Source organism: Enhydra lutris, unplaced genomic scaffold, assembly GCF_002288905.1.
Source record: "Enhydra lutris kenyoni isolate GAN:26980312 unplaced genomic scaffold, ASM228890v2 scaffoldscaffold116, whole genome shotgun sequence".
NCBI classification, from domain to species: Eukaryota; Metazoa; Chordata; class Mammalia; order Carnivora; family Mustelidae; genus Enhydra; species Enhydra lutris.
The window spans coordinates 527816-540719 of NW_019154200.1; the positions used below are offsets into that span (position 1 = coordinate 527816).

Consider the following 12904-nt stretch of genomic DNA (forward strand, 5'->3'; position numbering starts at 1 on the left):
TTTTTAAGATATTTATTTATTTGACAGAGATTGCAAGTAGGCAGAGAGGCAGGCAGAGAGAGGAAAGGGGAAGCAGGCTCCCCACTGAGCAGAGAGCCTGATGTGGGGCTTGATCCCAGGACCCTGAGATCATGACCTGAGCCGAAGGCAGCGGCTTAACCCACTGAGCCACCCAGGCGTCCCCTTTCTTTTTCTTTTAAAGTTAATTTTTTGTAGTAATCTCTATACCCAACGTGGGGCTTGAATTTACAAACCCTGAGATCAAGAGTCACATGCTCTTCTGAGCCAGCCAGGCACCCCACAATATGCCTTTCCTGACAAGAGCAGCCATAAGTAGGCATGCTGAATCTCTGGTTGGGGTGGTAGAAAATAACAAACACTGCACAAGTAACTTTAAAAAAAAAATCTTATTCTTGGGGTGCCTGGGTGGCTCAGTCCATTGAGCGTCTAACACTTGATCTTGGCTCAGGTCATGATCTCAGGGTTGTGAGACTTAGCCCTGTTTTAGGCTCTGCACTCAGGGGGTAGTCTGTTTGAGATTCTCTCTCCCTCACCCTCCGCCCCTCCCCTGTACGCTCTTAAATAAAGAAATCGTTTAAAAAAAAAAAAGAAGCTTATTCTAAAAGTCTATGTGTTTTATGTCTTATAATTCTGATAGCTGTTTTAAAATTAATGGATTGTACAGCTCTTACGTGTCATTTTAAAAAAATACCAGGGTAGGAACCTGTCTTAAAGAGAAGACTTTATGGGGCACCTGGGTGGCTCAGTGGGTTAAGGCCTCTGCCTTCAGCTCAGGTCATGATCCCAGGGTCCTGGGATCGAGCCCCGCGTCGGGCTCTCTGCTCCGCAGGGAGCCTGCTCCTCCCCTCTCTCTCTGCCTGCCTCTCTGCCTACTTGTGATCTCTGCCTGTTAAATAAATAAATAAAAATCTTTAAAAAAAAAAAAGAGAGAGAGACTTTATATAGTTAAGAATTATTTATATAGAAAAAAGAATTATTTATATAGTATGAATTCTACAATGTTATCAAATTTAAAGCAATATGGTGGTATACTGTAAATATATGTGCATATATGTGGTGGTGTGTCAAATTCCCTATCAAACTACCTTTTTATCCACCGGCCCACCTTTGGAGCCCGTGTAGTGTAATGGTTGAAAGTATAGGCTCTTGAATGAGACTGGGTATGAATCTTGGCTCTGGTTTTTTCTAACTGTGTGACCTTGGGAAAGTTGTTTAACTTAGTTATGTCTCATCTATTTTCTGTTTTCTCATCTACACAATGAGGGTACCAGTTGCTACTTCATGTAGTGTAGTAATGAAGTGACAGGAGGATTAAATGAGATAATGAATGTAATGTACTTAGCATCGTGCCAACATATATCAAGTACCCAATAAAAATAGTCTCATAATAAAATCAGGAATGAAAGAGGCCCATGGGAGAGCCCTGGAAGGGGCATGATCTGGTATAATTGCTTCTGGACTCTTGTTCAACATGTAACAAAGATAGTGAAAGTTAAGAATTGGCTCTTTACCGTGTTCCAAGGCAAACTAAAATCTGGAATTTGCCGTCCTTCCCAATGTTCCTGGGTGCAGTATTAATAGCATTTACATAGTGGCAAAAGGTTTTGCAGGATGATTTCTGAATAAGGACATCATCTTCATTGTCTAGAATCTGGTCAGTGCTTTCAAAATAAGCAACTGCTTTCTCTGGGGAAGGAAGTCAGAAATATATCACAATACACATTAATACTTCATGTACAGAAAGAGTATCACTTAGTTTATTCTGGAAACACTAACGATGCTTTGTATTATAGCCAGTCCAGAAACCAAAATCATTATTTTATCACTGGTTTCAAGATGAATTTCAGAGGTCCATGTTTCACAGTGGAACAATATACTCCCAGCAGTTTATTTTCTAATCTAGACTGCACTCCAGAAGGGTAGAAAGTTTACTCTCTTTAGAATATCTTCAAGCAATGGAAATTGGAAACAAACAAACAGAAAACCAGACTCCTCTGTCAAGGCTAGAACCTTCTATGAGTAACCAGTAAATATTCAGGAACCATTGAAATAGAACTGATTCAAGAACTCTAAGGAAGGGATATGTATACACATATCAGAAATAGGAGCTTAAGATTCTAGGCATTCCAAAAGAAAAAAAAAAAAAAAAATCACTCCTGGAGGCCTAGCTCTGTTAACCTCTTCTTTGTCTAAAAATTCTAAGTTGAGAAAATCAACTACTTCATCTAGACTATATTTACAAGACACAAAATGATTAATCATCCCTTTAAAAAAAGCTGGGAATTCTAGAAGAACTACATACCAAAATAAAGATTACAAAGCTTATTTAGCAAGTTAAAGCAGCACACTCCCAACAGAATTTTCTGTGATGAATGAAATGTTCTGTATCTGTAGGTTCAACTTAGTAGCTCCTAGGTAAGGCATATATGACTAAGGAAGTAAATTTTAAATTTAATTTACATTAAATCGGTTTAAATTTAAATAGCCACAAGTAGCTAGCGGTTACCATACGGGACAGCATAAAGCTAGAGTAATCCTTCTAAAGCAGAAGGTATATTATGTCACCCACTCCTTGGCTCAAAGCCTTCCAATACTTCCTATTTCAATCATGATAAAGACCAAAGTTGTTCCAATGGCCTAGATGGCCCTGAAGCACCTGACTCTGGCAATAAACAGCCCTCTCTCCCCAGTATCCTCTTACTTTCTGTCTCCCTCACTCTGGCCCAGTCACATTAGTCTTGCCATTCTATGAAAAGGCCAAGCGTACTCCAAGCTTGGGGCCTCTCCCTGGCAATCCTCTCAGATAGCAGTATTCTTCTCCCAGACAGTCACATGGCTCGATTCCTCACTTCCTTAGTCTTTGATCAAATATCACCTTGTCCATAAAGCATAGAATCACCCCACTTAGAAGAGTACTCTCCACCCCATGTCCTGTCACTCTGCTCTATTTTTTTCCACATCAAACACAGTTCTATAACATACTAGATAAGCTGCATACTTATTATGTTTTTGTGTATTGTCTGGGTTCCTGCCCCCACCAGAATCTAAGTACGCCAACCATAGGAATTTTTGTGTTTTACTTATCTCTTGATGTATATCTTTTTTTTTTTTTTTTTTTTAAACGTAAGCTCTATGTCCAATGTGGGGTTTGAACTCATGACCCTGAGATCAAGAGTCCCATGCTCTACCGACTGAGACAGCCAGGTGCCCCTTGATGTAGACCTTGAGCATCTAGAATAGTGTCTGGAATATTATGGACACCATAAATACTTGTTAGATGAATGAAAAGATAGTGCTAATTTGATATTTATTTAAAAAAATGTACTCCCTTGTTACTACCCCTTATTTGCTTAAACTCTGGGGTCTTCGAGTTTTGTAAGAAACATTTCAGTGACCTTATAATAACATATACCTGCTTTAACTTACCTATGAAGTCCCAGATGAAGACATTCTTGTGGAAGATGCGAGCAGATTTGAATCCATGATGGAAGACTTGTTCAAGTGCCACAACCAGTCCATTTTCTCCACACAGCAACACCGTGAGGCTTCCTCTCTGTGGAGCAAAACACGCAGTGCCAAAGAATAATCTGCTGCTTCTATGTTTAAGAAAATGCTAGAGAAATAGGTGCTGATGACAGCTATGAAGCACTTTTTTGTAGCTGTTAGAAAGCTTACAAATAAAAACTAACATACCCTCTACTGCCTTATGTACCATGTATAAAAATGGCTTTAAAATCCTACATATTAAGTTTTACAGATCATACCTCTTTTTCAGGTTTGTGAAAATGTTTCACAATATTATTCACAGCTTCTCCAATTCCTTCTTGGATCTGTCCAGCATTGGGTTCTGAAAAAATAATGAACAGTGGCTGAATTCTCATGCAAGGGAAATAAACTAAAGTACTATGGGGTATCGCTGTGTCCACCAGGCAGGAAAACACTTCACCACAGCAGGCTGGCTTGTTAGGACCCCTGTGAAATTTGCCTAAGGCCAGTTCAGCTCAGTGGGAGGCATCTTGGCACAAAGCAAAAGAATCCAAGAGATCCTTAGATTCAAATTCCAACCTTACCACTTGCAGTCTATAACCTTGGTTAGATGTCTAACTTCCTCTGAGTTTGAATTTCCTCAGCCTTTAAACAGGGAAAATATACACCTCATGGGTCACTGGGAAAGGTGAATGAGATATTACAGGTGTAAATCATCTGGCATGGTACCTGTCACAAAGAGCTAGCAAACCCCTGGATCTGAGGAGTGAGGTGGGAAAGACCCACAGCATCACTCACAGGTACCCCCTTATCCTACCTACCTCTGAGTCCCTTAGTGGGCACACACCCAGGTTTGTGAAGCTCTGAAGGGCTAACCTGAAATCTGTTTTTTTGCTATTGTGTTGAAAATAAAGGGATGATGCCTGGTACGTTGCAGCAGCCCAAACCCCGAACTGCTTCCTTTTCTGATACTCAGTCCATCTGGGCATTGCTTCATTTGCATGCCCCCCCTCAAATGCTTAGGGCCTCGTTCTTGGGGGAGACCATGGTGGATTGCTTGATTGGCATCTAAACTGCCTTTGCCTCCCAAAACCCAAAAATGGTTAAAAAAAAAAAAAAAAAAAAAAGGTGGTAAACAGATTCTAGGGATAGAAGTAGGTAGGTAATAAGAGAAAATATTTAATTTTTGATAATGCCTTATGGTGATTAACTATTAAATTTAATTTACATGCCATACTGTAAAAGACAAGCTACACATTCTAGTGTTTTAGAATCTTTGAATTCGTACTGCTGGAGGATTTCTTGCATAAAACATTCTCCAGGTAAAACTTAAGTAAGTTTTTTCCACACCAATGCATAAAAATTGTTAAAATGGGAACCTCTAATGATTGAAGGACTGATACTGTGGATTCTTCAGCTGCTAGTTATTTTTTTCCTTTCTCTGAATACATTTTTTTAAATATTCATTTTTTTCCCCCAGTAATCCCTATGTCCAATGTGGGGTTCAAAATCACGACCCTGAGATCAAGAGTCATATGCTCTATCAACTAAGCCAGTCAGGCACCCCTGAATATTTTATTTTTTTAAACATGAAGATCTTGGGACACCTGGGTCGCTCAGTTGGTTAAGTGCCTGCCTTCAGCTCAGGTCATGATCCCATGGTTCTGGGATCAAGTCCCACATCAGGCTCCCTGCTCAGTGGACAGTCTGTTTCTCCGTCTGCCCCGCTTATATGTGCGCGCTCTCTCTCTATTTCTCTGTCTCAAATGAAAAAATACAATATTTTAAAAAAAGTAAATATGAAGACTTATTTTGAAAACTTTTATTCATTCTAAAATAGCACTGTACTAATCAGTTGTATTTTATTTATTTTTTAATTTTTTAAAAGATTTTATTTATTTGACAGCGAGAGATCACAAGTAGGCAGAGAGGCAGGCAGAGAGAGAGAGAGAGAGAGGGAGGAGGAGGAAGCAGGCTCCCCGCTGAGCAGAGCGCCTGATGCGGGACTCGATCCCAGGACCCTGAGATCATGACCCGAGCTGCAGGCAGAGGCTTAACCCATTGAGCCACCCAGGAGCCCCTATTTTATTTATTTTTAAAGATTTTATTTTTTTAAGTAATCTCTATACTTGTGATCTCTGTCTGTTAAATAAATAAACTCTTAAAAAAAAAAAAAGATTAAGTAATCTCTACACCTAACATTGGGCTCAAACTTACAACCCCAAGATTAAGAGTCTCATGCTTTACCAACTGAGTTAGCCAGGAGCCTCTAATCAGAAATATTTTAAAACTGATTTAAAACTTTTAGTTCTCTAAATATCACTTTGCACACACTGTGAGAAAATGCCAATCACCTATCTCTGAATTTTAGGTTATTTAAAAATTTCTACCTATTGAGTAAGAAAAGAAAATACTACCAAAGTAGGGAGTTAGGCCTCCTAAAACAGTAATATCCAAATAAACTGGGACTGTTTTAGAAGTTCTAATAATTTGGATGGACTGGGCTAAAATCTTTTATGTCTTTTTTTAAAAAAAATTTATTTATTTGATGACACAGAGAGTGAGAGAGCACAAGCAGAGGGAGTGGCAGAGGGAGAAAGAGACACCAGCTCCCAGCTGAGCAGGGAGCCTGATGCAGGGCTTGATCCCAGGGCTCTGGGATCATGACCTGAGTGGAACACAGATGCTTAACCAAGTGAGCCACCCAGGTGCCCCCTTAAGTCAGTCTTCTAAGTCTATTTAGGATTACATACAATAAGTTCACCAATTTTAAGTGTACAATTTGATGAGCTCAGACAGATGTATAGTCACGAAACTACCACAATCATAATGCAGAAAATTCCTATCAACCCCAAAAGTTCCCCTGTGTCCCTTTCAGTCAATCCCCTTCCCTAACTCTCAACTCCTGGCAACTGATGCTCTGCTTTCTATCATTATTACACTGCCTTTTCTAGAATTCAGTCTAGATATCATAGAACATCTAGTCTTTTGTGTCTGTTCTCTTTTACTTAGCATAATGCTTCTGAGAGTCACCCATATTGTTAGATACATCAGTAGTTTGTTCATTTTTAGATACTGCTGAGTACTATGCCACTGAATAGATACAGCACATTCTCCTTATCCGATCACCAGCTGGTGGATACTGGATTATTTCTATTTTGACTATTATGAATGAAGCTCCTATAAACATAGGACTGCAAGTATTAGTGTAGCTCCACATGTTCATTTCTCTTGAGTAAATACTGAGGAGTGGGATTCTGTGTCAAGTGTATGCTAAGGGTGTGCATGTCTTTAGAATAAAGTACCAAACTGGTTTTCCTTCGTCATTCCTACTAACATTCCTCTGAGCATTCCACTGCTCTCCATCCTCACCAACATTTGGTATTATCAGTCTTTATAATTTTAGTTTATCTAGTGAGTGTGTGAAGTCTACTTCTGAAGGCAACAAGGAATTATGAATCAGGGGCATATTTTGAGAAAGAATGGCGGCGGGGGGGGGGGACCCTGGGTGGTTCAGTTGGTTAAGCCTCTGCTTTCAGCTCAGGTCATGATCCCAGGACTCCCTGCTCAGCGGGGAGCCTGCTTCTCCCCCTCCCTGTGCCTATTGCTCTGCCTACTTGTGCTCTCTGTCAAATAAATAAATAAAATATTAAAAAAAAAAGAGTAAGGAGAATTTTTAGGCTGTATCTAATAGTTAATATACTGCCATGTGCTAATAAATGGACGGGGACTAAAAATATTTAAGGAAACCTCTTTGTTGGTAAACTGAAGACCTCTCAGGTTCTGTTATATTCTACTTATGGCTTTATTGTCTATGGCTGAAATAAAACCACTTCCCTGATAAACTTCTGTAATTTTTCACTAAATCATACTGCCTCTGTTTTAGTTTTCTGTGGCTCCTGTAATAGATTATCACAAAGTTGATGACTTAAAACAACACACATCTATTCACTCATTGCTCCAGAGTGCCAGGAATCAGAAATTATTGCCGGGCAGAAATCAGGGCAGCTCTGAGGCTCAAAGGAAGAACACACTCCTCACCTCGTCAAGCTTCTGCCAGCTGCTGGCATTCTCCGGCTTGTGGATGCATCACTCCAATTTCTGCCTCCCTCTTTTAAGAATATGTGTGACTGCATTTAGGGCCCACCTAGATAATCCAAGGTAATCGGCCCATCCCAAAATCCTTAATCACATTTACAAAGATCTTTTTTCCAAGTAAAGTAACATTTACTGATTCTGGGATTAGGATCTAATACTCTTGGGAGACATTATTCAGCCTACTAAAGACCACATTAACATAAATTGGAAATTTATGGTAGTATTAAAAATGGCATGTAAATACAGCATCCTAGCCATAGAAGTCACTCCTCTATAGTATTTTATTACTTCCGTAGGAACACAGGCGTAGGGAGAAGAATTTTTAGATTTTCTATTTATTTGAGAAAGAGAGAGCGAGCATGAGAGGAGAGAGGTCAGAGGGAGGAGAAGGAGACTCCCCGCTGTGCAGGGAGCCTGATATGGGACTCAATCCTGAGACTCCAGGATCATGACCTGAGCCTAAGGCAGTTGCTTAACCAACTGAGCCACCCAGGTGCCCCTGGAGAAGAATTTTTATTTATTTTATTTTTTATTATTTTTTATTTTTTTAAAGATTTTATTTATTTATTTGACAGAGAGAGATCACAAGTAGGCAGAGAGGCAGGCAGAGAGAGGGGGGAAAGCAGGCTCCCCGCTGAGCAGAGAGCCCGATATGGGGCTCGATCCCAGGACTCTGAGATCATGACCTGAGCCGAAGGCAGAGGCTTAACCCACTGAGCCACCCAAACACCCCTGTTTTTTTTTTTTCTTTTAGAAGTACAATCTATCCCACAACATGGGGCTTGAACGCACAACCCCAATATCAAGAGTCTCATGCTCTACTAACTGAACCAGCCAGGTACTCTTCCTCCTTTAAGTTTCAGTCAAAATATTACTTAGTCACATTTCCACAGCTTAATTAAAACAGAACATGCAGTTTTTATTTGATTTTAATATCTAAATTCTTCAGGTTTTTAATTATTTGTTAATTCTTATCTTATTTTTTCCCTTTCCTCTCTCCTCCTTCTTTCAAATTCTGTTTGCCCAAATTAATTTTCCTCCACTTTCTTCTTTTTAATCTTGCCACATTTCATTAATGTATATTCCCTGTGAAACGGCCCCATGATACCTGCAACATCTGAGGCATACTGCAAATTTAACAGTCAATGATGGTACTTACTGGTGGTTTTTCCTGTCAGTGAAGTGATGCTCAGTCTCCGAGCCGAGGTGGGCGATTTCTGCTGGGGTGGAGTCCGACACTGCTTTACCAGATCCTCATCTGCCACCGAGGTCATCAATTCCCCAATAAGGATTCTCTCCAGGCTTCCATCATCAATGCCTTTCCCCAACCACCGCCCACATGGGAACCTTATAGGTCAGAAAAACAACTTCTCCATCACCAGTACTTCACTAGTTTTAATCAGAATTTTTAAAATGGCACCATGGGTGAAGCCCATCATTTTAGTGCCTATGGGTTGTTTTTTAAATTTAATTTTAAAATTTCAAACATACAGAAAAGTAGAGAGAATTATATAACAGACACCCATATTCTTTATGTTTTGCCATATGCTTTGTTTTTATTTTATGTTGGAACTATTTTACAGTACATTGCACGCATCAGGACGTTTTACCCCTAAAAACACTTCAGTATGAATCTCTGAAAAATAAAGACATTCTCTCTTATATAGCCAGAAATTGCTACCACATTCAAACAAATTAAATTGATTCACTATTTTCTCATACCTCACCTATATTAAAATACTGTGGTTAGTTCTGACAAGAATATTTTCAAACTAGAAGCTAATATGGAAGTTGAGTTATAGGAGAAAAGAGGACAGTGTTTCCAAAGAGGAGTACCAGCTATACCCAGTAGAATCCAAAAGATCCTTTCCTCCTTCTAAATTAATTACTTCAAGCTGCCCTTTTTTATTTTATTTTTTAATCAGAGTTATATCAATCTTTTCCAACACTTGTGGACTAGGCATTGATAGCACACACAAATAATTTTTTAGAAGTTTTCTGGGGGTAATTTTGTATTACATAAAAAGTAAAACTAACGGGCACCTAGGTGGCTCAGTCGGTTAAGTGTCTGCTTTCAGCTCAGGTCATGATCCCAGAGTCCTGGGGTCAGGTACCCACCCCCAAACTCCCTGCTCAGCAGGGGGCTTGCTTCTCCTTCTTCCCCTGTAGCTACCCCCTCCACTCTTGTTGTCTCTTGACTCTGCTCTCACTCTCTCAAATATGTAGGGGAAAAAAAAAAAAAAAAAAGCAAGACTAAACAACACAACAACCTAAACTAAGATTCAGAAGGCCGTGAGAAAGCTTTAGAAAGAAAATAATTCTTTTTTTAAAGTTTGTTTTAGTAATCTCTACATCCAACATGGGGTCCAAACTCAGTACCCTGAGATCAGGAGTCATACACTCTTCTGACTGAGCCAGAAAGGCACCCCAGGAGAAAGCAATTCTTAAACCTTGTCTTGATAAAGAGTCTCAAAGAAAGAATTCTGAGCTCCCAAGGACATTTACTTACCTGTATGTATGTCCTGTGATCTCATTTCTGACCATGACACAATCCACTAGCCATTTGGCTAACAGTCCTGAGTTATCGTGACCAATCTGAACAGTGGTCAGCTTCCCCAAGTTCTGGCACTGGAGGGACAGGACCACAGGTTATTCAGAGCTTGATCCCACTCCCACTACTGCTTAGCTTTAGTGGTGGCACTTTAGTTTCATCTAATTTAACAACTGCAGAAGACTCATCCTGCATAATATGCTCTGCTTTGTAGTAGAGAAATATATTCACATCCAATATATCCCATCTAATGAGCTAGGACACATATGGACAGTAACTATCAAATGAGGGGACTATACAAGGTGCTAGAGATGTAAACAAGTACTAGAAAAACACTGGAAAAGGAAAAATTATTTCTACCTGGGGAACCCAGAATTTGTGCCTTTATGGTGAGAATAATTTCAAGAAGTGGCAAAAGGATGCTATTTAGATTCAGTTACAGTGAAGTCAGGAAAATAAATAAATAAATAAATAATCACTGACGTAGCTGTTTTTCTGTTTTTAATGAAATGCTAAGGCAGAACTGACCTGAAATCTCACCTACTAGAAGCCTTTGAAGCTATCATAAAAAAATTACAGTTATCAATATCCTTCCTGGCCATCAGTGGACAAGTACAAAAGAAAGCAATAAAAGGAATAGTAAAAATAAATGTCAATTAAATTCTGACTTTTAAATTCTGGTAAAATATCACAGAACCCCCAAATGACTATATATGGTTGGGAACATCACAGCTATGAATTCTTAAAGCCCTTGACTTTGTATCAAGGTGAGAAGACATCATAGTCATTCACGTGAGGGAGGATGGTGTCTTGAATTAGCTGTGGCAGGAAAGATGGAAAAAAGTAGGCAGAAATGAGAGAGTCTGGAAACAGTAATGATGGAACTTATAATAGAGTTTATGTTTCATACTTGCTAGTCAAAGAAAACCCAAGCATTTTAATCTTTTGTGTATAGTGAGTCTATTTTAGATAAATAGGGCTAAAAGGGGCTCTTGGGTATGTTATGACAAAGTGGAAACTGCTCTTCCTAGACCCCAAGGAACATGGAAACAGGTTATTCAGTCAGTACTACTCTCCTGAAACAAGAGCAGGTGTTTGTCTTCCTCCTGCATTCCAGGATCAGCCTACAGGGGGGCTCAAAGACAGGGGAATGCTTCAGCAGATGAGACCTGAAAACTGACTACAATATCAAAAGGTATTTTTATAGATCACTCTACAAATGTCACCATGTGGTTTACAAGCCATAAGCATGGGTGTCAGCTCTCCAATCCCTCTGTCCAGGTGGCAGAGAGCATTTTATAGTAAGAAAGAGAAACACTGTGGGAAAAGCATTTACTTGAATGTTCCCTACTTGCCCGCTTCTGTGCAAAGCACCAACAATCATGGAATAGAACCTAGCAAAGCCCCAAACTATTCCATTACAAGTAGAAAAATAGAGCTTAATAACTAAAATTATAGCAATAAAAATATAAAACAAATAACTATGTTTAAGACAAGGTGTATACTCACAAAAATGATCCTGCATGCTTGAGTACTCCTTTGTTATTATTTGATTTGAGGACATATGAAGAAGTAAAACCGGAATCCTTGTGTAGAACTATGTATGACATTTTCTGCTAAGAAAGGTATTAGCTAAACCTACCTCAAAAGTCATTTCAAGGAGGTTTTTGGGAATCTGCATTACTCCCGTGTCTCCTAGCTCTCCTGATACACAGATCCAAGGGTTCGATGTGATGATCGCATTGCTCAGCTTTTTGATGGGGATGATCACGGACCTATATGGAATCACTGGAAGAACAATGTTGAAATTAAAAATCACAATAAAATTCTCCTGATAATAAGGGAAATATATATTAATGATTCTGTTGGCTTTCACAGATAGTTTGCTTGTTAGGATCTTTCTTTTTTTTTTTTAAGATTTTATTTATTTATTTGACAGAGAGAGATCACAAGTAGACAGAGAGGCAGGCAGAGAGAGGGAGGGAAGCAGGCTCCCCGCCGAGCAGAGAGCCCGATGTGGGACTCGATCCCAGGACCCTGAGATCATGACCTGAGCCGAAGGCAGCGGCTTAAACCACTGAGCCACCCAGGCGCCCTTGTTAGGATCTTTCAAGATGTGCTTACACAGAAGATGAGATCACCTCTTTCAGTCTATAAAGATGAGGTCCAGTTTATAAATCACAAGTCCAAGCTTGTGACAGTTTCCATGGCATATATATCACCAGGTATGCATGACATGCAGAGTATCACCATGGTGACATACGTAACCTCTACATTTACAAAAAGCAATTCCAGGCATCAACACCAGAACTGACTCCTATACAAATTTTCACTGCTTTAATGTTTTAAATTTTGTTCTAAAATCAAGTATACTAGGGAGCATGGTTCCTGATGTGGGTTCATATGTAAAAGGGGGTGAATGGCTTCTTGGACACTATCGCCTTATTGCTAATTTCCTCAAGGCAATGTTTCAGAATGTTCCCATCCCAACTGTACAGCTCGCTATGCAAAGCCAAGAGTAATAAACAGTACCATTCTGGATATAACAAAGTGTATAAACCACAATTTGGAAAGCTATTGAGACCACTCAGGTACAAGAGGAGCCCTGGGGAAGAATCAAGATGTAGAAAGCAATCTGTTTGCAACCTTTTCCTTCAGAAAGGCTCTTTAGAAGGCATACCACTAGATGTCACTGTCCTATCACTGTCTTTTGCTCAAACAGGGTAACACAATAAAGACATTGCACTC

The 12904-nt window shown here is 39.5% G+C and overlaps 1 protein-coding gene across 2 annotated transcripts in view; it reads right to left on the bottom strand.

Annotated features, from left to right (window-relative positions):
• LOC111139753 (DENN domain containing 5B) overlaps window positions 1-12904 on the bottom strand; it is a 202275-nt gene that overhangs the window by 6126 nt on the left and 183245 nt on the right. For both annotated transcript variants that reach the window (XM_022492109.1, XM_022492108.1), the window contains 6 exons: window positions 11799-11944; window positions 10115-10233; window positions 8765-8952; window positions 3786-3868; window positions 3448-3574; window positions 1533-1707 (listed from right to left, as the gene is read on the bottom strand). In XM_022492109.1, coding sequence (XP_022347817.1) covers window positions 1533-1707; window positions 3448-3574; window positions 3786-3868; window positions 8765-8952; window positions 10115-10233; window positions 11799-11944 — 838 coding nt within the window. The remainder of the gene's footprint in view (window positions 1-1532; window positions 1708-3447; window positions 3575-3785; window positions 3869-8764; window positions 8953-10114; window positions 10234-11798; window positions 11945-12904) is intronic.